Source organism: Adiantum capillus-veneris, chromosome 25, assembly GCF_014529385.1.
Source record: "Adiantum capillus-veneris isolate H3 chromosome 25, ASM1452938v2, whole genome shotgun sequence".
Classification (NCBI taxonomy): Eukaryota; Viridiplantae; Streptophyta; class Polypodiopsida; order Polypodiales; family Pteridaceae; genus Adiantum; species Adiantum capillus-veneris.
The window spans coordinates 108,300,293-108,323,789 of record NC_140955.1 but is presented as its reverse complement, the minus strand read 5'-3'; the positions used below and the strand labels follow the sequence as shown (position 1 = coordinate 108,323,789).

At 44.0% G+C, this 23,497-nt stretch overlaps 2 protein-coding genes across 2 annotated transcripts; one reads left to right on the top strand and one right to left on the bottom strand.

Annotated features, from left to right (window-relative positions):
• The first annotated feature begins 14,447 nt into the window (after positions 1-14,447).
• Positions 14,448-15,419, top strand: LOC147425449 (uncharacterized). Its single transcript, XM_086500065.1, has one exon. The coding sequence runs from the start codon at positions 14,448-14,450 to the stop codon at positions 15,417-15,419; it is 972 nt and encodes a 323-aa protein (XP_086356191.1).
• Positions 15,420-18,884: 3,465 nt separating this feature from the next.
• On the bottom strand, positions 18,885-23,184 carry LOC147425448 (protein gamma response 1). The gene is made up of 2 exons (XM_086500606.1): positions 20,950-23,184; positions 18,885-20,843 (listed from the first exon to the last, which is right to left on the bottom strand). Exons 1-2 carry the CDS (start codon positions 21,950-21,952, stop codon positions 19,465-19,467), a joined length of 2,382 nt encoding a protein of 793 aa, XP_086356732.1. The 5' UTR covers positions 21,953-23,184; the 3' UTR covers positions 18,885-19,464.
• Between the last annotated feature and the right edge of the window lie 313 nt (positions 23,185-23,497).

Here is a 23,497-nt window from a genome sequence, read left to right as displayed (position 1 = left end):
GGAGTTATGGATATGAAAAGATATTGGAATCATATGATATGGTCCCTCTTTGAATTATTTTGGGTGAAAGAGGAAAAGGTATGCAAGTAAATAATATAATAAACGTGACCAATGAGTAGAAATGAATTTTTTGTTTTCACGACGGTGAGGGTGAAAATGTGGGAGTGATTTGTTTAAAGAAAAAATATAAGGTTAGAGTATGTACATATTGGCAAAAAATATACTTATGGTGTAAGAGGATGAAAGAAGGTGTACATAGGTTTAATAAAACACACACCTAAGTAGAAATATTTAAATAAAATACCAAAATAATTATAAAAAATCCCTATATTTAGGCCATATATACAATGAAATATTTACACACAAAGAGGTCATAATACACTTTTATTTTTTTATTTTTTTGTTTTTTTGGCTCAACTAGCCCAGTGACTAGCTAATTGAGGGTTTTTTAAGAAAATATGGGAAAAGTCCCCTAACTCACACACGCCTATGTACAATGAAAAGTTAAGAATAGCCACAGTGTTTAGGTGATTTTTTGTAGGGTGGGATAACTCACTATGGCAAATACGGAGAGCCGAAAAACGGCTATCAGTACCATGACCTGGGGATTAATGTTTGCGATTAATTTTTATCTTCATTTAATTTTTTTGCTAAAAGCACGATTTGAGACTCTTCCTTATGATAGAAGGGGAGCTAGTTTCCAGGTAAATTTGTTACAGCTAAATATCAGGCTGTTCAAGCAGGACCTGTGGCATACCAGTACAGGCAAGAATCAATGCAGCATGGCATGCATTAAACAAATGATGCAAATGGTAAGTATTTGTTGAATGTCTACGTTTACTATGATGCTACTAGCATAGATTTTTGACATAGCGATTAGACTCACGCATACAAGTAGACAAGGTCGATTTTTTGTGCATGAACGACAAGGTCGTCTCCCTTTGCTATGACATCTGTCGTCAATAGCATTTGTTGGCAATGAGGCCAGACAGAGTTCTACAAAGCAAGGCTTCAATTTCTACATCTTGCATTGAAGTTGGTCACGTTTGGCATATGTTATGAGCATACACAATGGGGAAGGAATAGGCAAGGTGTTTGCAGGTGGATTCAATTTTGCAGGTTATGGCCTTATATACCAGACAGGTGTAAGACATACAAGGGCGTCTGTGCAGATATGGATTTGGGCCGTTTTGGAATGAGTTTTCCTCCCAACTTTCATGACGATTGGTTGCAGCAACAACGACCAGGTTAGCCAAGTTTAAGTTTTTCTTGTTTTTTCCTGTTTACACTTTACTTGGCAATTACTGTCATTGTGCAAAGCAAAGTGCTTTGGCAATTTTATATGCAGCAAGGCTTTGGGGAAATGGCAAAATAGGGAATATCAACTCACCGAATCCCTACCAGTCTAAACTATGCAAGGCACTTATGGTTTTGGTTCTCACGGTTAAGGACATCACTCTCCGCAAGGGCTTACCAGACGGGATGCAAGGCATGCTACTTAGGTTGATTCACTTCTACTGCCTCGTGAATTACGCTTCCGCTATCACACTTGCAACTTGTTTGGACATCCTAAAAAAGGGATTGTTTACAACAATACTAAAAAGAACCTATATTTTCGACTTATTTCACAGGCGAAGTGCCATATTAAGTCATTTTTGTAAAGTCACGACCCCATACATGGTAAGTGGGTCAAGCTGTGGCTTGTTTTTTCTCTTTCCTCTCTCGATGACAGCATTATACAGGCAGATTGTTGCATGCTTATAGGATAAGCTGCCAGTCAGGCATAAGATATCTAAGAGCACACATTCTAAGCACACACACACTAGAAATTTAAGGAAAGTTCCTCGGCCCAGCATGCTCTTCTTCTCTCTCTTTCTCTTATTTCTCTCAAGAATAATGAAAACTTTCTAAGAAGCTTTTGTTACATGTTTTGTTTGGGAGTCAGCATGAGCCAAGGTGCTCCAACTCTCAGCTAGAAATTGGCAAAGATGCCATTCACATTAGTTATCATCGGTTTATGGATGGAACACTAATTGTCGTAAGAGCTATGAGCCACACACAGGCTGGCTAAGAAGCCATTTTCAGATCTTGGGTAAGACCCAATTGTTGGTATTCCTTGGATAATTGTTCTCAAGATCGAACAGCTCTACAAGGAAGTACACATCGACGTTACTGGACAAGCAAGAATCTTGTCATTACGAATGTCTAGGGTGTCATTTTTGCACTACATGTTTTCAGTGCGACACTCAAGTTGAGTTTTTGATAATCTTCAACTCACAGCAGCTGATCTCTACTAAAGAGTATCGATGCAACAATCAGTTGAGACAGCATGGCTGTCCATAAGAGCTAGGAATTTCACTTTTGTTGTTTTCCAGCCCCTTTTATAGCACTACGGAGTGTCTATGGACATACTGTTTTGGGATACGATCCCATGGATGCTTACTAAGTCACCCCATAGGCATTGAGGATCATAGTTTGATCTATTTCCGTTGCACTTTCAAGGAAAGAAATCCGCAATCTACCAGGGGGTACTGGACAACTACAACTTTTCAAGATGATTATCATCATTTTGTACACGGTTAACTATGATGGTTACCCTTACTTGCTAGTTGAGCAGTTTTCATAAAGGGTCTTACCAAGTGGTTGGACTACGTAGGTTTTACCCAACGGGTTTGGATTGTGACGGCGACACCCAGGGTTTCCAAAACAATGTCGCTTGGTTTGTTCACACATGGGAGATGTACTCCTCTGCATTTGAATACGGGTAAGTGAACATTTAGTTCAATCTCTAGGTACACATCTATTGATGTGGTGTTATTCCAGTTTTTAGTATGCATTGCTTGGGTGTTTCAAGTTGTTTAAATACGCTTGACTATTTCAGGGCCATGCCAAGGGCATGTCAAAACATGTATTTTGGGCCGTACTGTCCAATGTACATTATGCTTTTATGAATCCATTTGTAGGATTCGATTTGGCACATGTTGTCACATGGGATACAACATGGTCTAGGGACTCAAGGACTTCGGTTTAGCCAGTGTGGAGCAAGGATAATGAGGGTCCCTCTCACTCCTGTCGTAGAGTGTTTGCAAATATCTCAACGCACAAGTACATCTTGTACTTGAAGAATGTTCTTTTTTATACATTCTTACAAGAGACATATTCCACATGTGGAGGATATGAGTCTCTGGGACTGACACTGGTGCCCACTATTTCAAAAATGTGTCACGACAAAGTCCCTAGGCGCTAATCACATCTGTTTTCTAGTCCATTTTTAGCACGATATATCAGGAGAAATTTCGTGGCCAGAAATTGTCGGATACTTAGAATGACTTGTCCAGGTACAAGTATTGCTAAACAACATTACAGATGGTTTTTTATACATATAGGAAGTCTCTAAATTGTTAATGAAAAAGTTTCATTGTTTGTACTTAGAAGTGATCAATGTTTCACCTTCTATTATGGTTCAGACGTTTCAGCAAGGCTTGCAAAAGGTTGCAATTGAAAGTATTTAGTTTCTTTTTAGAACTATTTACATTCCTTTTTAATGTGTGCTAGGCACATCACATTTGCCATAAGTATTGGCAAGAATCACCATGGATATACAGGTTCGTGTCTGTTTTTTGCTAAATGCATGCACACTAGGTGTTATGGGCCCTAGTGTTTAGAAAAGGCTGATTTGGAACGGCATGCATATTCCTCAAGTTCTTGCTTATGAAGCATTTTACACTCTAAGTGCAGTATCTCTATGAGATCACTTTTTAGGTCTAGTAATCACCAATAGAGGTCATGGCTCAGTTTGGAGGCTTGTAGATTTTTCAAGTTAAACACGAGGGTTATTCATTCCATTGTTGATTCTTCAGCAATGTGGTACGATATTGTTATCCCGTTTACCAGGCATCTGGAAAGTCTGGCTGTAAACCGTGGGGAAAACACACCTCAGTACTGTCACTTATCCAAGGGGATATGCAGATTACAAAGTGTAATCTTGTGCTAAAGGATATGCAAGTGCGTACATTAGCACCATGCGATCCAATTAGTAAGCATTTATTGCTCTTCTTGGAGTTTACTTACTATCAGTTAATGCATGTTGCGACTTGGTAGTCTCTTCATGTATAAGTCAGGTTCTCAACCTTGACAGTCGTTAGGGTGGGTTGTTTACTGATGAAATTTGAGAACACACTTGGCTGATGATTTAGGTCAGCAAATTACTTTCACAAAAAGTGAAAAGCGATACTCTTTCAGGTATATCTTTGTCGTGATAACTCGTTTAGCATGCTCATGTGCATTCTAAATGGAGTCTACACACTAGATGGTTGCAAATGGACAACAATGTGGAAAATCAAGATGTTACTCTTGGTTTCATTGAACCTCCTGCGGACCCGTGTTTCGGTCAACCAAACAGCTGGATCCATGAAGGATGCCACTTGAGAAAAAATTAGTGTTCTTAAGAAGAACCTTGCCACTTTTGTTTTCAAGGACGAAAACTCTTCTTAAGGGGGGAATAATGTCAGAACACCGGCAAGGCCAAACAAGACAAGGGCAGGGCCGGGCTAGGCGGTGTGGAACGAGGAGTCCAACAGGGCAAAGGGCCAGGGGCTTGCCTATATAAAGGGTGGTTGGGTGGTGGACTCTCAGACCCTAGTTTCCCTTGTCTTACATGTATCCAACCTTTTAGACCCTAGAACATCAGTTTTGGCTAGCGAGAGCAGTCTTCTTGCTTCTTTTTGTTGATGATGAGCCATTGACGTGACGGGCCTCATTGCCACAATGGACATGCAGCTCCACATAATGCGCTTCGTAGAGCATCTATGGGTACCTCCACACATTGGGGAGGTAACTGTTTTGAGTTTACTCCCCCACTAACTGTACCTCTTTCAGGTGCAATTGCAAAACAAACACAAAATCCAAGCACCCCTGTGTGCATGACAATGGCGCAATCGAATCAATCACTTCATCGTCACTTTTACGATTACCCCCTTCCATGTGGTGGTTACCAATTGTTCATACATTGTCCACACCTGCAAACTCTCCTCATTTCCCTTGCCTCAAATGCGCCCATGCAAGACTTATGTAGGCTCAAGGCTAAGAGTGCTAGGCATGGTAATCATCATAAATGTTCTGTTGCATTATTGAAACCTACATACTTTGTCAAGGCTTTTGTCGTCAAAAGGCCACTCTCTCTTTGATATGATGTTTTTTTTTTTTTTGCAAAACTCACAATGGTGAGTGTATTATATTAGCTTAACCAAAAAATTACAACTTTTGATCATGCTCCAGGCGAGCGATGATGTCTCCCAGCACCCATAGATACATCGGCTGACAAGGGAGCCACCCCATGGCCCTTTGAAAAGGACCTCTACTTGAGAAATGACCCAAACATCTATCCAAACATTGTGGCATCAATTGCCCTATTCCACTCATCGGAGTTCATTCGTTTCCCTATGGCAATAAACACTTCCCTACTTTCTTGTACAATTTCAGTGAACCTAGTTGTTTTCAAGTGTTCTCAAATAGCTTACAGTTCCTGGCCTTCCATATGTGTTTGAACTAGAAGAATCTGACAATTATGTGTTGATAAGTAGTGTTTGGCTCTTGAAAACCATCACGCCTAGGAAGAGATCGCTCTTGAAGAACCCTATCTTCCACGTCTTTTGAATCCATTTGCAAATCTTTCCCGCCATGCCACTTATAGTTGGACACTCCTTGAAAAGGTATGGGAGGTCCTCACTAGCTGGTCTACATTGTAGGCATCTATCGGTACCAATATCTCTAGCTTGTATCTTCACCCCTGTAGGTAAGGTACCCCAAAGACCCTTCCAGAAAAAACCTTCATCGCAAGTGGCAATTGAGGAGACCAAATGTTCTTCGTGAATGTCCCCCATCTTGATTCCGTCTATTGCTTGCCCACTTCTTGTTCAGTGGGGAAAACCAATCAATCGAGAACATTAGGGTGTTGTACACATCCTTGGTTTGAGGTTTAAGCAAATGTATGTTCTTAGGCCACCGCTATGCCTTCCACTCGAACCTGGATTCAGAGAGGGGCAACCAACCTTTGTCTAGCAAATCTAAAGCTATACTGATCAATGAACTTTTATATATGTAAATTTTTAATTCAACTGGTATTACTAAACACCCTTGACTTTTCAAATTCTAGTTTGACCCTTCCAAATTGTTTACCTTTGTTTTAGGAATGTTATTGCTTTTGCAAAAGTTTTTTATATTTTCTAGGATTGCAAGCTTTCATGTCGATGAAGAGAGACAGGGGGGGGAGGGGGAGACCCTATCCACCTTATATTATAGTACAAATTCACAAAAGCCACGTGAGCCCATTTTTGGGGGGGGGGGGGGGGGGGGGGGGGGGGAAGGGGCCTCTCTCGTAACTATATGACATGGGGTATGGCTCAGCGGAGATCTAAGGCCCAAATTTGGGGGTGCGAGGCGGCTGTAATCTCAGTCGTCATATTTTCCAGAGAACTAAGGGTGAACTAGGGCCAAGTGAACAAGGGGTGAACTCGAGGAGAACTAGGGCCGGGTAAACTAATGTGTGATTGTGTGCCATGCCAACATGGGCAACGACACGCGCTAGCACAATGGCAAGCCTTCCGTTGTCGTGCAGCTCCGCTCCCATGCTAAGAAATATGCCAAGAAGATGCAATCTAAGCTTCTTTGAAGCCTACACATTAAGTGACCAGTGATCAGGGCTTGATAACAGGCCAAGCTTAATGATTAATGTATGCCAGATGCGGCTTAGAAGGGCCAACAGATGCCTCAATGATGCCAAAAATGAGTATGCTTGTAGTGACCGCAGATGAGAGATCATGATCGAGAGCTGTAGTGCTTGAAGTGCTCTACCGGCCTGTCTTTACGGCTCGTCGATTAGAGCTACGGTGAAGAAGTTATGGCATATTGAAGCTGAGTCGATTGCAGATCCGTACCGGATTAGGCAACTACAGCTTAGGTGACAGAAATGAAATGAATGCACGGGCCTGAAGTGCTCAATTTCTGGAGCCCGTCGATCTTTTCAGATCGGTGATCGGGTTTACGGTTGCCAAGTTATTGGTCATTAAAGATTTAGCGGGGGCCGGGTCTGTACCAGTCCAGTCTGCTCGATCGGAGTGCCATTTGGGAATTTTGACCTGCAGCCAGGGTTTTGAACGCAGTAGAGGCAACAAATTTCTTGATGATATTGTTGGCAAGGACTGCTTGGAAGAGAAGTCGTGCTTGGCACTGTTTTGGCCGGCATGTCATCCCTTACAATGGCTGTGGCCGCCCACTAGAGATGCTTGGCGGTGCCTTGGCCGAAATGTATACCAAATGTGGTACCTGAAGACTGCCAATGGAGAAGCTTAGCATTGCCTTGGCCGACATTTATGCCAAGTGTGGTGCCCAAAGCCCATGGCTAGGCCGCCCGCTTATGGCGAGGCCGCCCACTTCAATTAAAACCGCCCATAGGCCAAGGGCCCATAAAGAATATCAAGGGCCGCCCAAAAGCAAAGGCCAGTGGCCGTCCGCCTGCATAATAAGGCCGCCCAATGGGTTAATTAAAGTTAAGAATGTGGGAAAACAAAAGAAAAAGGAGTTGGCCATGGCGTGAGCGACGGGAGGCAGCGCAGGGGAAGAAGAAAAGCTTGCGCCCGCCTATGCGTTTCTCTGAAGAGCGCGCGGAAGAAGGCGAAAGTTCTCAGCAGGCCTAGGCGCCCTCCTTCGATCCAAAAACCACCGGATTTGGTGCAGTCGGAAAATCAGCCTGCCACGTCATAGCGTCCGATTCCGCGCCACGTCACCAACGGCGCCGTCGTTGCAAGTTTTTTATAAGGAAGACGGGGTAAGCAAGAAAGAAAGGGGAGAAATAGGGTAACGAGAGGAGGAACCTCGAGCATAGGTATCTCTCTCTTTCGAAGTGGGGGAGACGAGGTGTGCTCTCTCTCTCGAAGCTTGGAGAGACGGCATGCTCTCTCTCTCCATCGGGCTTTTGCATGAGAAGAAGCCAAGCAAAGAGGCAAAAAGGGAGCGAATCAAAGAGCAAAGGCTTTCTCTCTCTCTCTCTCTCTCTCTCTCTCTCTCTCTCTCTCTCTCTCTCTCTCTCGACAAGGATCCGTGCTAGAGAAGGGGCAAGAAGAAGGAGTCGAGCCTTATACTAGAGAAAGAGACCGGCAAAGCGAGGTGAGCTCGGCAAGAAGAAGTGAAGGGAGTTAACAAAAGAGGAGAAGGAGACCTCGGCTGGCAAAGCCGGCATGGGAGGATTTGAAGCAGGTAGCAGGCTACCTCTCAAACGTGCCTAAGAACCAGGATAAAGCAAGAAGGAAGTATCTCGCTCTCATGCTTGAGAAGCAAAACCAAGAATCTCTCTCATACATAAACAAGCATGAAGTTATCTCTCTCGTTGAGCATAAGATGAGCGGCCATGATTAAGAAGGCAAGAGGAAAGCAAGAGGCAGGCAAAGCAAGGGTTAAAGCATCATATAGCAATTGAAGAGCAGGAGGAAGTTAAAGTGCAGAGCATAAAGAGCAAGAAGTTGCAGGATAATCGATAATAATTGAGGCTTGATGATTGAGGCAGTGAACTGACTTGAAGACTGCAAAATCCACGGGCAATCGAAGCAGATGAAGCGACATGAGGGAGTTACCATCATCGTCATCGACTAGAGATTGATTGACTAATTGTTAAGCCCCGGTGTTGTTAACGGCCCGGTTAATACTGTAAAGCGGGAGCTTAAACTCTTGGTTAGCAGATGATCCAAGTGATGGCGTTGTTAACAGCTCGCCTTGGCTAAGGATAAATTGTACTCAAAGTAATATTCAATTAATTGATGATTGCGATGATTGGCAGAGCTGTCATTGTCTCTTGTTCTCTCTCTTTCACACCTCCCACAGCCAGAGGCCCGGCGCCTGCCCGGCTCACGTAGCGAACACATATCCCCCGACATCTTTGGTGAACCCGACGCGAAATGAGCCGGGGTGGCAGGTGAAGATGGAGATGATAGAACAATTAAAGCAGTTTATTGACGATTTCAGTGCCAATAAATTTGATAAAAATCTAGCAGTTGCAGATTTTCCTAAAATGATGGAATTAGTTCAGGGATGTCTGTAGGAAGCGAAAGCCGTGCAGTTAAAAAAGAAGATTGATGATGTTGTAGAGCTAGCACTTGATGTTGTTCGGGAGCAGTATTATATTTTTTAGGGATATGATCCAGAAGGTTTTATTGCATGTTACAAAGCTAAGATGAAGAGCCGAAATGTTCCAGAAGATTGAATGATTGCAGCTTTTGAAGAGGCTGTAAACTCGGATTTTAAAAAGCAGGTTCAAGAACTGGCAGAAGAATATCCCACACGGTGGGAGTATTTTGCAGAGGAATTTATTTACGAAAGCTCAAGGATTCTAGATCGGGACATAAAGGAGATTACTGAACGAAACCAGGTTGTCTTCAGTAAAGGTGAAGGGGATCAGATGCAGATCCTTAATTATGATGAATTCTGGGAGCATATTTCTGCAAGAAGTAAAGCCAAAGAAAATGCTAAGCTAGAATCTGTTATTGATGCATGTATTCTGGAAGACGAGACATTATTGCATGCAGATGATGATTTCATAGTAGATACTGTTTATGCTCGATTGGGATTGTCTTCTTTATTCCAAAGCAGATATGACTCTATGGATGCTAATCATGCATTCATATCCTCTCAAAGTGACATAAATGAGGAAGCAGGTTTCTCAAAGCCAGTACATGGTTTGCATACAAGCATAGTTGCTAGCAGTGATCAAGAAACATGTTTGTCAGATTCAATATGTGATGCGGATGCCCATTTGGAGTGCTCTTTGGGTGTAGAACATGAAGAGAATGCTTATGCACCATTACATGCAAAAGCAATTATTTTGGATGATGCTATACAAGAGGGTTTCATGTCTATGGCTGCATTTCAGGACACTGGTGATGATGTAGATGTATTTGATGCTCAACCATATGTATTTGATGTGAACCAAGACAAAGATTATGATTATGGAGATGCATATTCAGAGGGGGTGATGGATGATGATCAGTCTATGACTGCTACAAGTTACAGGGTTTGCTATGATGATGCTATGGAAAAAGAAATTGATGCTATCTTTGTAATGCATGCTAAGACGTGTGCTATCGAAGTGGAAAGATATTTGAATGGGAGTGTGAAGCTGCCAGAACAATTCGTGCCTATGTATGAAACAAGCGATGAGGTTTCCTGTGATAGTCAGAAACTAGGTGGTTCTTCCAAGGAGGAAGATATGGATCTTATGGATCTACTTGATGATGCGCTAGAGGAATTTTGAGTTCCTTGTGACAAGAGTAGTGAAGAACATCCTACAACATATGATAAAGAGCTTATGTTTCTTTTGGATTAGGCTCTAGAGGAGTTTGTTCCTACTAGAGAAGGCAGCCATGCTGCATTTGTGTTATCAAATGAAGTGATGACATTCAATGACTCACAAATGCAGATTGATATTTTGGAAACCATAGTGATTGAATTCATTTTGCCTTTGGGTTCTGGTATGATGGAAATTTGGGACTTTTTGTTCCTATGCTATGAGAAAGTTTGTGGAGATGTAATATACTTGAAATATGATTTTCTACTGCCTTATGACCCAGGAGGTTATCATGCTAGATATGATTGCTGTCAGTTACTTTATATGCCATATGATCCAGGCGGTTTGAATAATGATTTATGGGTTAATTTATGCTTATGCTGTAATGATTGGAAATTATTGTATATTCCCTATGATCCTCGAGGATGGTGCAAATTTTTTAAAAGGAATACTCACAGTGCGGCAAATGATTAGGTTCCCGTTTGATCCCACAGGCTACTAAAGTGCCAGATATAGATTTGAAGAGTACCAGCAATCTGATGTAGCAGGTTGCATGGTACAAGGTTTTGTTTGCTAGATTATGCTAAGTCATAAGAGTTTTTGGTTATGCATTCAATAAGATTACATGGCTTGCTTCCAGCTGACTTTTTTGGATAATTGATGAAGTATCTTCACATCTATTGAGTTGGTTCTGCTACCAGAACTTGAGGTAAAGGACTTGACGGCCATTCCGTGTGCAGACAGAGTAAGGCATACTTGAGCTTGACAGGGTCCTTAAAGAGAGCTTAATGGTCAAGCCGTGTGCATCATTAACTGGAGCACTTGAGTCTGGCGGGGTTCACTAAACATGTTATCCATAATTGAATGCTTTGAAGATACGACAGATGTGGTTCAAAGATTTTTGATGGGCAGCTACCTAATGATTAAGCTAGACAATTGATGTTCGGGTATAAGCCTTCTTTCATTTTTTTTCATATGTTTACCAGTTACGTTAGTCTGATGATGGAAAAGAGATTAAGGTACCTCTAGGAGATACATATTGAAGTGCTGTTGGCACAGACCGAAGGCTGTGCAGGTTCAGAGGGGGTGGATGTTGTGAAGCTCCGCTCCCATGCTAAGAAATATGCCAAGAAGATGCAAGCTAAGCTTCTTTGAAGCCTACACATTAAGTGAGCAGTGATCAGGGCTTGTTAACGGGCCAAGCTTAATGATTAATGTATGCCAGATGCGGCTTAGAAGGGCCAACAAATACCTCAATGATGTCAAAAATGAGTATGCTTGTAGTGACCGCAGATGAGAGATTATGATCTAGAACTGTAGTGCTTGAAGTGCTCTACCGGCCTGTCTTTACGGCTCATCGATTGGAGCTACAATGAAGAAGTTATGGCATATTGAAGTTGAGTCGATTGCAGATCCGTACCGGATTGGGCAACTGCAGCTGAGGTGACAGAAATGAAATGAATGCACGGGCCTGAAGTGCTCAATTTCTAGAGCCCGTCGATCTTTTCAGATCGGTGATGGGGTTTACGGTTGCCAAGTTATTGGCCGTTAAAGATTTAGCGGGGGCCGGGTCCGTACCAGTCCATCCCGCTCGATCAGAGTGCCATTTGGGAATTTTGACCTGCAACCAGGGTTTTGAACGCAGTAGAGGCAACAAATTTCTTGATGAGATTGTTGGCAAGGACTGCTTGGAAGAGAAGTCGTGCTTGGCACTGTTTTGGCCGGCATGTCATCCCTTACAATGGCTGTGGTCACCCACTAGAGATGCTTGGCGGTGCCTTGGCCGAAATGTATACCAAATGTGGTACCTGAAGACTGCCAATGGAGAAGCTTAGCATTGCCTTAGCCGACATTTACGCCGAGTGTGGTGCCCAAAGCCCATGGCTAGGCCGCCCGCTTATGGCGAGGCCGCCCACTTCAATTAAAACCGCCCAAAGGCCAAGGGCCCATAAATAATATCAAGGGCCGCCCAAAAGCAAAGGCCAGTGGCCGTCCGCCTGCATAATAAGGCCGCCCAATGGGTTAATTAAAGTTAAGAAGGTGGGAAAACAAAAGAAAAAGGATTTGGCCATGGCGTGAGCGACGGGAGGCAGCGCAGGGGAAGAAGAAAAGCTTGCGCCCGCCTATGCGTTTCTCTGAAGAGCGCGCGGAAGAAGGCGAAAGTTCTCAGCAGGCCTAGGCGCCCTCCTTCGATCCAAAAACCACCGGATTTGCTGCAGTCGGAAAATCGGCCTGCCACGTCATAGCGTTTGATTCCGCGCCACGTCACCGACGGCGCCGTCGTCGCAAGTTTTTTAAAAGGAAGACGGGCTAAGCAAGAAAGAAAGCGGAGAAATAGGGTAACGAGAGGAGGAACCTCCAGCATAGCGAGCTCTCTCTCTCTCTCGAAGTGGGGGAGAGGAGGTGTGCTCTCTCTCTCGAAGCTTGGAGAGACTGCATGCTCTCTCTCTCCATCGGGCTTTTGCATGAGAAGAGGCCAAGCAAAGAGGCAAAAAGGGAGCGAATCAAAGAGCAAAGGCGTTCTTTCTCTCTCTCTCTCTCTCTCTCTCTCTCTCCAAGGATCCGTGGTAGAGAAGGGCAAGAAGAAGGAGTCGAGCCTTATACTAGAGAAAGAAACCGGCAAAGCGAGGTGAGCTCAGCAAGAAGAAGTGAAGGGAGTTAACAAAAGAGGAGAAGGAGACCTCGGCTAGCAAAGCCGGCATGGGAGGATTTGAAGCAGGTAACAGTCTACCTCTCAAACGTGCCTAAGAACCAGGGTAAAGCAAGAAGGAAGTCTCTCGCTCTCATGCTTGAAAAGCAAAACCAAGGATCTCTCTCATACATAAGCAAGCATGAAGTTATCTCTCTCGTCGAGCATAAGATGAGCGGCCATGATTAAGAAGGCAAGAGGAAAGCAGGAAGCAGGCAAAGCAAGGGTTAAAGCATTAGATAGCAATTGAAGAGCAGGAGGAAGTTAAAGTGCAAAGCATAAAGAGCAGGAAGTTGCAGGATAATCGATAATAATTGAGGCTTGATGATTGAGGCAGTGAACTAACTTGAAGACTGCACAATCCACGGGCAATCGAAGCTGATGAAGCGACATGAGAGATTTACCATCATCGTCATCGACTAGAGATTGATTGACTAATTGTTAACCCCCGGTGTCGTTAACGACCCGGTTAATACTGTAAAGCGGGAGCTTAAACTCTTGGTTAGCAGATGATCCAAGTGACGGCGTTGTTAACAGTCCGCCTTGGCTAAGGATAAATTGTACTCAAAGTAATATTCAATTAATTGATGATTGCGGTGATTGGCAGAGCTGTCATTGTCTCTTGTTCTCTCTCTTTCACACCTCCCACAGCCAGAGGCCCGGCGCCTGCCCGGCTCACGTAGCGAACACATATCCCCCGACATCTTTGGTGAACCCGACGCGAAATGAGCCGGGGTGGCAGGTGAAGATGGAGATGATAGAACAATTAAAGCAGTTTATTGACGATTTCAGTGCCAATGGATTTGATAAAAATCTAGCGGTTGCAGATTTTCCTAAAATGATGAAATTAGTTCAGGGATGTGTGCAGGAAGCGAAAGCCATGCAGTTAAAAAAGCATATTGATGATGTTGTAGAGCTAGCACTTGATGCTGTTTGGGAGCAGTATTATATTTTGACGGATATGATCCAGAAGGTTTTATTGCATGTTACGAAGCTAAGATGAAGAGCCGAAATGTTCCAGAAGATCGGATGATTGCAGCTTTTGAAGAGGCTGTAAACTCGGATTTTAAAAAGCAGGTTCAAGAACTGGCGGAAGAATATCCCACACGATTGGAGTATTTTGTAGAGGAATTTATTTACGAAACCTCAAGAATTCTAGATCGGGACATAAAGGAGATTACTGAACGAAACCAGGTTGTCTTCAGTAAAGGTGAAGGGGATCAGATGCAGATCCTTAATTATGATGAATTCTGGGAGCATATTTCTGCAAGAAGTAAAGCCAAAGAAAATGCTAAGCTAGAATCTGTTATTGATGCATGTCTTCTGGAAGACGAGACATTATTGCATGCAGATGATGATTTCATAGTAGATACTGTTTATGCTCGATTGGGATTGTCTTCTTTATTCCAAAGCAGATGTGACTCTATGGATGCTAAGCATGCAGTCATATCCTCTCAAAGTGACATAAATGAGGAAGCAGGTTTCTCAGAGCCAGTACATGGTTTGCATACAAGCATAGTTGCTAGCAGTGATCAAGAAACATGTTTCTCAGAGTCAATATGTGATGTGGATGCCCATTTGGAGTGCTCTTTAGGTGTAGAACATGAAGAGAATGCTTATGCAGCATTACATGCAAAAGCAATTATTTTGGATGATGCTATACAAGAGGGTTTCATGTCTATGGCTGCATTTCAGGACACTGGTGATGATGTAGATGTATTTGATGCTCAACCATATGTATTTGATGTGAACCAAGACAAAGATTATGATTATGGAGATGCATATTCAGAGGGGGTGATGGATGATGATCAGTCTATGACTGCTACAAGTTACAGGGTTTGCTATGATGATGCTATGGAAAAAGAAATTGATGCTATCTTTGTAATGCATGCTAAGACGTGTGCTATCAAAGTAGAAAGATATTTGAATGGGAGTGTGAGGCTGCCAGAACAATTCGTGTCTATGTATGAAACAAGCGATGAGGTTTCCTATGATAAGACTCAGAAACTAGGTGGTTCTTCCAAGGAGGAAGATATGGAGCTTATGGATCTGCTTGATGATGCGCTAGAGGAATTTCGAGTTGCTTGTGAAAAGAGTAGTGAAGAACATCCTACAACATATGATAAAGAGCTTATGTATCTTTTGGATGAGGCTCTAGAGGAGTTTGTGCCTACTAGAGAAGGCAGCCATGTTGCATTTGTGTTATCAAATGAAGTGATGACATTCAATGACTCACAAATGCAGATTGATATTTTGGAAACCATAGTGATTGAATTCATTTTGCCTCTGGGTTCTGCTATGATGGAAATTTGGGACTTTTTGTTCCTATACTATGAGAACATTTGTGGAGATGTAATATACTTGAAATATGATTTTCTACTGCCTTATGACCCATGAGGTTATCATGCTAGATATGATTGTTGTCAATTACTTTATATGACATATGATCCAGGCGGTTTGAATGAAGATTTAAGGGTTAATTTATGCTTATGCTGTAATGATTGGAAATTATTGTATATTCCCTATGATCCTCGAGGATGGTGCAAATTTTTTAAAAGGAATACTCACAGTGCGGCAAATGATTAGGTTCCCGTTTGATCCCGGGGGCTACTAAAGTGCCAGATACAGATTTGAAGAGTACCATCTATCTGATGTAGCAGGTTGCATGGTACAAGGTTTTGTTTGCTAGATTATGCTAAGTCATAAGAGTTTTTGGTTATGCATTCAATAAGATTACATGGCTTGCTTCCAGCTGACTTCTTTGGATAATTGATGAAGTATCTTCACATCTATTGAGTTGGTTCTGCTACCAGAACTTGAGGTAAAGGACTTGACGGCCATTCCGTGTGCAGACAGAGTAAGGCATACTTGAGCTTGACAAGGTCCTTAAAGAGAGCTTAATTGTCAAGCCGTGTGCATCATTAACTGGAGCACTTGAGTCTGGCGGGGTTCACTAAACATGTTATCCATAATTGAATGCTTTGAAGATACGACAGATGTGGTTCAAAGATTTTTGATGGGCAGCTACCTAATGATTAAGCTAGACAATTGATGTTCGGGTATAAGCCTTCTTTCATTTTTTTTCATATGTTTACCAGTTACGTTAGTCTGATGATGGAAAAGAGCTTAAGGTACCTGTAGCAGATACATATTGAAGTGTTGTTGGCACAGACCGAAGGCTGTGCAGGTTCAGAGGGGGTGGATGTCGTGATGCTCCGCTCCCATGCTAAGAAATATGCCAAGAAGATGCAAGCTAAGCTTCTTTGAAGCCTGCACATTAAGTGAGCAGTGATCAGGGCTTGATAACAGGCCAAGCTTAATGATTAATGTATGCCAGATGCGGCTTAGAAGGGCCAACAGATACCTCAATGATGTCAAAAATGAGTATGCTTGTAGTGACCGCAGATGAGAGATTATGATCTAGAACTGTAGTGCTTGAAGTGCTCTACCGGCCTGTCTTTACGGCTCATCGATTGGAGCTACGGTGAGGAAGTTATGGCATATTGAAGTTTAGTCGATTGCCGATCCGTACCGGATTGGGCAACTGCAGCTGAGGTGACAGAAATGAAATGAATGCACGGGCCTGAAGTGCTCAATTTCTAGAGCCCGTCGATCTTTTCAGACCGGTGATCGGGTTTACGGTTGCCAAGTTATTGGCCGTTAAAGATTTAGCGAGGGCCGGGTCTGTACCAGTCCAGTTCGCTCGATCAAAGTGCCATTTGGGAATTTTGACCTACACCCAGGGTTTTGAACGCAGTAGAGGCAACAAATTTCTTGATGAGATTGTTGGCAAGGACTGCATTGAAGAGAAGTCGTGCTTGGCACTGTTTTGGCCGTCATGTCATCCCTTACAATGGTTGTGGCCGCCCACTAGAGATGCTTGGCGGTGCCTTGGCCGAAATGTATACCAAATGTGGTACCTAAAGACTGCCAATGGAGAAGCTTAGCATTGCCTTGGCCGACATTTATGCCGAGTGTGGTGCCCAAAGCCCATGGCTAGGCAGCCCGCTTATGGCGAGGCCGCCCACTTCAATTAAAACCGCCCAAAGGCCCAAGGGCCCATAAATAATATCAAGGGCCGCCCAAAAGCAAAGGCCAGTGGCGTCCGCCTGCATAATAAGGCGGCCCAATGGGTTAATTAAAGTTAAGAAGGTGGGAAAACAAGAAAGAAAGGGGAGAAATAGGGTAACGAGAGGAGGAACCTCGAGCATAGCGAGCTCTCTCTCTCTCTCTCTCTCTCTCTCTCGAAGTGGGGGAGACGAGGTGTGCTCTCTCTCTCGAAGCTTGGAGAGACGGCATGCTCTCTCTCTCCATCGGGCTTTTGCATGAGAAGAAGCCAAGCAAAGAGGCAAAAAGGGAGCGAATCAAAGAGCAAATGCGTTCTCTCTCTCTCTCTCTCTCTCTCTCTCTCTCTCTCTCTCTCTCTCTCTCTCTCTCTCTCTCTCTCTCTCTCTCTCCAAGGATCCGTGCTAGAGAAGGGGCAAGAAGAAGGAGTCGAGCCTTATACTAGAGAAAGAGACCGGCAAAGCGAGGTGAGCTCAGCAAGAAGAAGTGAAGGGAGGTAACAAAAGAGGAGAAGGAGACCTCGGCTAGCAAAGCCAGCATGGGAGGATTTGAAGCAAGTAACAAGCTACCTCTCAAACGTGCCTAAGAACCAGGGTAAAGCAAGAAGGAAGTATCTCGCTCTCATGCTTGAGAAGCAAAACCAAGGATCTCTCTCATACATAAGCAAGCATGAAGTTATCTCTCTCATCGAGCATAAGATGAGCGGCCATGATTAAGTAGGCAAGAGGAAAGCAAGAGGCAGGCAAAGGAAGGGTTAAAGCTTCAGATAGCAATTGAAGAGCAGGAGGAAGTTAAAGTGCAGAGCATAAAGTGCAGGAAGTTGCAAGACAATCGATAATAATTGAGGCTTGATGATTGAGGTAGTGAACTGACTTGAAGACTGCAAAATCCACGGGCAATCGAAGCAGATGAAGCGACATGAGGGAGTTACCATCATCGTCATCGACTAGAGATTGATTGACTAATTGTTAAGCCCCGGTGTTGTTAACGGCCCGGTTAATACTGTAAAGCGGGAGCTTAAACTCCTGGTTAGCAAATGATCCAAGTGACAACGTTGTTAACAACCCGCCTTGGCCAAGGATAAATCGTACTCAAAGTAATATTCAATTAATTGATGATTGCGATGATTGACAAAGCTGTGATTGTCTCTTGTTCTCTCTTTCACACCTCCCACAGCCAGAGACCCGGCGCCTGCCCGGCTCACGTAGCGAACACATATCCCCCGACAACGTGTGGCTACCGGGAGGTCTCGAATTAGACCTGCACCTCGTGAGGCAAGTGAACTAGGGATGAACTCGGGGTGCGATTTTTGTTCACCCCTAGTTCACACTGAGTTCACCCCCTAATTCATCAAGCAATCAGACGACTGAGATTAAAGCTGCTCCGTGCCCCCAAATTTGGACCCTAGATCCCCCCTGGCTGACCCCGTGTGAGATAATGACGAGGAGGTCTCTCGGTCCTCAAGTAAATTGTGTGAATGAGAGACTTCTGCAACCTATCAATAAACTACACGACATGTGGGCCTACCAAAATAGAGAGAGAGAGAGAGAGAGAGAGAGAGAGAGAGAGAGGATTGCCTCCAATCAAGAAAGAGACACTAGGGATAGAGAGAGAGAGAGAGAGAGAGAGAGAGAGAGAGAGAGAGAGGATTGCCTCCAATCAAGAAAGAGACACTAGGGATCTGCAAAAGATTCCACCTATTTTGCATTCTCCAAAATGGACATGAGCCTCCTTCAATCGACAAAGAGAAAGAAAGGATCTGCAAAGATAATGCCTATTTTGCATTTTCCAAAATGCCTTCAATGGACAAGGAGAAAGACAAGATCTACAAAAGATTCCACCTGTTTCCCATTGCCTAATTAGTGTCTTCTCATGCCACAAATACAAAAGGATAATCTCAAATGACCTCTTCATTCATTCATAAATAGTAACATCAATGGACCTTTAGAAGAAAAGAGTAACCCCAACTATGGTGGATGGCCCGTCTAGCATGTGCTAGGGATCTCAAACCTCTGGGCTCTTACCAACACATTAAATTCATCTAACACACTTGATAAATGGGAGCGAAAGAACGCCTGCTAAACCAAGAGGAGGACGTTTGACTCTATAAGAAAACTCCACATAAAGCCATTAATTATTGGAGGTCTTCTCTGAAACTCCATAGGCGGCCAAAAGCATTTTGATTTGAGCCCTGAATTAGGGCTGAGCCAACCCATACTAGCTCTCCATCCAAGAATTGATCACAGCCGGGATACTGACTATGAAGGCCAACATCACCACTGAAGATGTACATTCGCACTGCTCCAACTTGCTTTCTCTTATTGAAGAGAAAGCAAAAGCAATGCTTACATAATCAATGACAGAATGGTGAATCTGCTTACATTTCTGAGTCAAACCCAATATTCCAAAATCCTTCAGGGGTTGAAGGAGGCACGTAACGGTACCTATGACGAGAAACAGCATCACGGTGTTCACACCTTCCTGAAACTGCACCAGGAACATCATTCAAGAGCACAGCATCATAAAACTTTTTGCATTGATTGCACTCAATGCCCTGCAGTTTCTCCCTCTCATCTTTCCTCCGGACAGGTTCAACAAACTTGTACATAGGACCCTGCTTAGCAACAGGCAAACTCTTTGCTTTGCTTGTTACAGAAGATAAAATCTTATCACTGCCCTGGTTATGAGCACCATCCTCGTCTTCTTTCATTAGATTTACTGGCTTCTTCTTCATTGTCAAGTCCTCATTGCCTGTGTGTTCATTTGATTTTTCACTTTGCTCTACATGAAATGCAAAATTAGCTTCGGGGTCAGGTGCCTGAGTAGTGACTTGACTGAAAGATATGTTTTTTCCTTCAAGCTGCTCTTGTTCTGGTATGGCCATCAAACGAACTTCACTCTCAGAATTTTTGGGTGCCGCCGCATCTCCATCTACAACATCAGCTTCATACTTCACATGCCTGGCATTTCGACTATGGCTTTTGATGACGTTTTCTTGTGGTGTATCCAAAAAATCGTCATGGGGATCAAAGCCATTAGTTTCAGCCCTAGACCTGGTGTTTCGCCAGGTTGTTTTCAGGCTCTTGTATGCCTTCCGATGATCTTTGATAGAGGAAGCTCTCTTTTGAACTGGAAGCCATCCATTATTTGCGCCTCCAATGATCTTCCTCTGAACACTTTCTAAAGGATGTAGAGCCTCCAAATACCTAGTGCTGTCCTGAAGGGTATCTTTAGTCTTCTCATTTGTTTCAGGACTAGCCACCTTTAAAGATGAGCTATCCTGCGAACCCACTTCACTCTTCTCATCTCTTCTATCACATTTTGCATGGCTGGCAACCTTCAAAGACAGCCTGCTGCATAGTCCAACCTGGCTTGCTTTATCAACATGAAGCCTACTGCCACAGTCAGACTCTTGATGACAGCCCGGATGCTCAGAACACATCTTCTTGATGATTCGGTCCTCTGAATTATGCAAATTCTGTGGGGTATCCAAAACCCTACATGATTCTTCATCAACACCACCATTGCTTTTTGGAGGATCAACGCTGGCAACCAAGTCCAACTTCCGCATCTCTACATCTCTAGATGCTTGCCATGCACAATTTTCTGCACTTATAGCTGCATCATAAAAGCGCTTACCGGGTGTGTCTTCATGCAGCTGGCCTGCAGCTGACTCGGTAGCATCGGATGCTGGAGGGTTCATGATATGTGGTGTTAGTTTTTTGCACTTGCACTTTTGTCTGAGCCCATCCATATCTGGAAACCACAGTTTCAATCATCTTCTGATTTATACAGAGTGTATTCATAGTGAAGCATTTTTTTAAGGTGGTAAGAAACTTTCATAGATGAAGACACAACTTACTGGTGTTCAAGTACCTTTCATCTGCTGTTTCATCCAAATCAGGTTCTACTTGCTTTTTACTTACGCCAGCTTGCTTCTGGAGGTCCGACAGATGGCTATGGCGAAACAAAACAGTGTACTGCTTTCTCAGGCTTTGATAACGTTTCTTCAATGAGTGCAGCTTAAGGAGTGCAGCATGAGTGGCCTTTCTCTCTTTCTCCACCTCTGCTGAAAGGAGTTGTCTCCGAAAGCACTCTAGGCTCCTTTCCTGGCTTTTCTGTTCTAGCTTGAGTTGCAAATCCTTGGAATCAGAGCTCATGTCTGGCACTGTGGGAGTCGCTGAAGGCATCTTCGACTTCAGAGACCTTAATTCTGCAGAAAGCTGAGAAAACTTTTGATTCTCTTGCAGAAGTTTGCTGTTTTCCTGACGCAAATCTGCAGCTTCTCCTGAAAGCTTCACAAGTTTGCTTTGTAGAGAGGCCCCCTGCTCATTGCCAGGGGGTCCTTCTCTCAATCGGTCTTCTGAGGGAGGGTTTGTGACCTTCAACTCTCTGCGGAGCCTTGACAGCTCCTGCTGGAGCTCACCTACTTCCAATTTGTGAAGCTTTGATTGTTCCTGTAGTTCAAGCTTGCACTGCGAAGCTTCCTCTGCCCGAGCCTGGATCTCGCCAAGAAGACCTTGCAGTTCTTGACGAAGGTGGAGAATCCGTGACTCTCTATCAGTGCGGAGCTCCTGAATCTCACGAAGGAGCTCCTCTCTGCTGGCCTGCCATTCTTGCAGAGCCTGGCTGTGAAGGTCTTCAGATTCCTGAAGTGCCTGACGAGACTCAAGGAGCTTGTTTTGGAAAGCAGGAAAGAGTTGGCAGCAGAAGACGAGCTCGAGCTGCGAGATGCGGTCCTTGGCATCTTCAATGGTGGCAACAAACAACGTGCACAGGCCAAGGAGGTACCTGTCTTTCTTGTCGTCGATGGCGTGCTCCATGGATCGCAGATCCGCCAGGGTGTTCTGCGTCATGGTGTCCATCTTCTCCAGCACTCTACAGGAAAGATTGCGCGCCTAAATTGTTTTATTTGAAATTTACAATGGATTTTGTCAAACGGACGATTCCTTTACGTGTGCTGCCAGGGATCGAACCGAGTGGGTGGTCAGGAAGGCATTTGAGACTTCTGTACGCACCGCCATCCGGGCGCAACAAGGCATGCTACCCAGAACTACGAGAAGGCTTGGGGGCTATGTGTGAATCTTGGGTAGGTGTGAGGGCAAGGGGAGATGAGACTGCCATCATGGGGTGGTAGGGGAGAGAAGGCGTCCGTCCGGAGTGAGTAAAATGTTGCACGCTCGTCTCCTTTGTGAGGCTCTTGTACTGGTTGCACCCCTGCACCAGGAGGGTCCTCAAGTGTATGCACTCCCGCCAAGGCCCTGCGCTACGCTGCACTCAGAGCTGCAAGAAGGGGAGCGATTTGAGGGGACTGTGTGAGCAAGGCTAGGCTAAGGGGCGATCAATGGCAAGTGCCAAGGCTGCAAAGTCCAACAAGAGGGGGGGGCATGAGAGGGCATTACTCCATACCTCCATCATGGAAAACAGCAGGGCGGGCCAAAAGGAACAAGGCTAGGGGCACCTCTACGGAAACAGATGCTACTTCAACCCCCATCATGCCATGCGAGGTTGGTGGCCGCTCTCTCTCTCTCTCTCTCTCTCTCTCTCTCTCTCTCTCTCTCTCTCTCTCTCTTTGTCTCTTTCAATCTCTATCTCTCTAAATCTAAACTTCTCTGTCTCTCTCTCTTTCGTGGACATTGTCTGCTCCGTTATCCCAAGCTCTAATCCCCCAAAACGACAAAATTATCCTTATACGGCTCTTTTCATGCTCTTTTTGCACTTTCCTGCCTATGCACCCCAACTATCATTGGCATTTTCCTCTATTTCCCTTTGATATTCAAAGAATCGCCCACATTGTCTTATGTATTTCAGTCTTCACTGCCACCAATCCCTCATCATGTTCATTACATTGTTGAGCTTCCATTCCATTTGCTGCCTGCACACTTCTTCGATTCCTTGCAACATTTTGTGTCAAGTACTCCGGCCAATAATTTGTTCCTTAATCTCTCTTACTACAACTGTTGGTGTGGAGGCCCGTCCTTGCTCTACGCGACGAGCGCATTATCTTGTTAGGCCCTCCGTTAAATACTATACATATTGCTCTCCAATTTGCTCCTACCTCATCGTCCATGAATCCTCTAAAATCAATCCATTGTCAAGCAGCATGGTATACATCATTCCCCAAAACATGATCTAGACCTGCATATCTTCTTCTTTCATCTAACATATAGCAATGGTTTGCATTTCTTGAACCCTAAATGACATTGGTATTGATTCTTCAAATGGTAAGATGCATAAAACAAACGATTTACCTCTTGTGTATTGAACACTTATGTAGGGTCATATACTAATGTATTGGTGTTGTTGTCCATCCCACAATCCTACGAGCGTGGTCAAAGCAAACCCAGCTTCTTTGCAAGTTTCCATTTCCATCTTAGCGCATTCTATTAACTAGCTCGACAACCAATGGT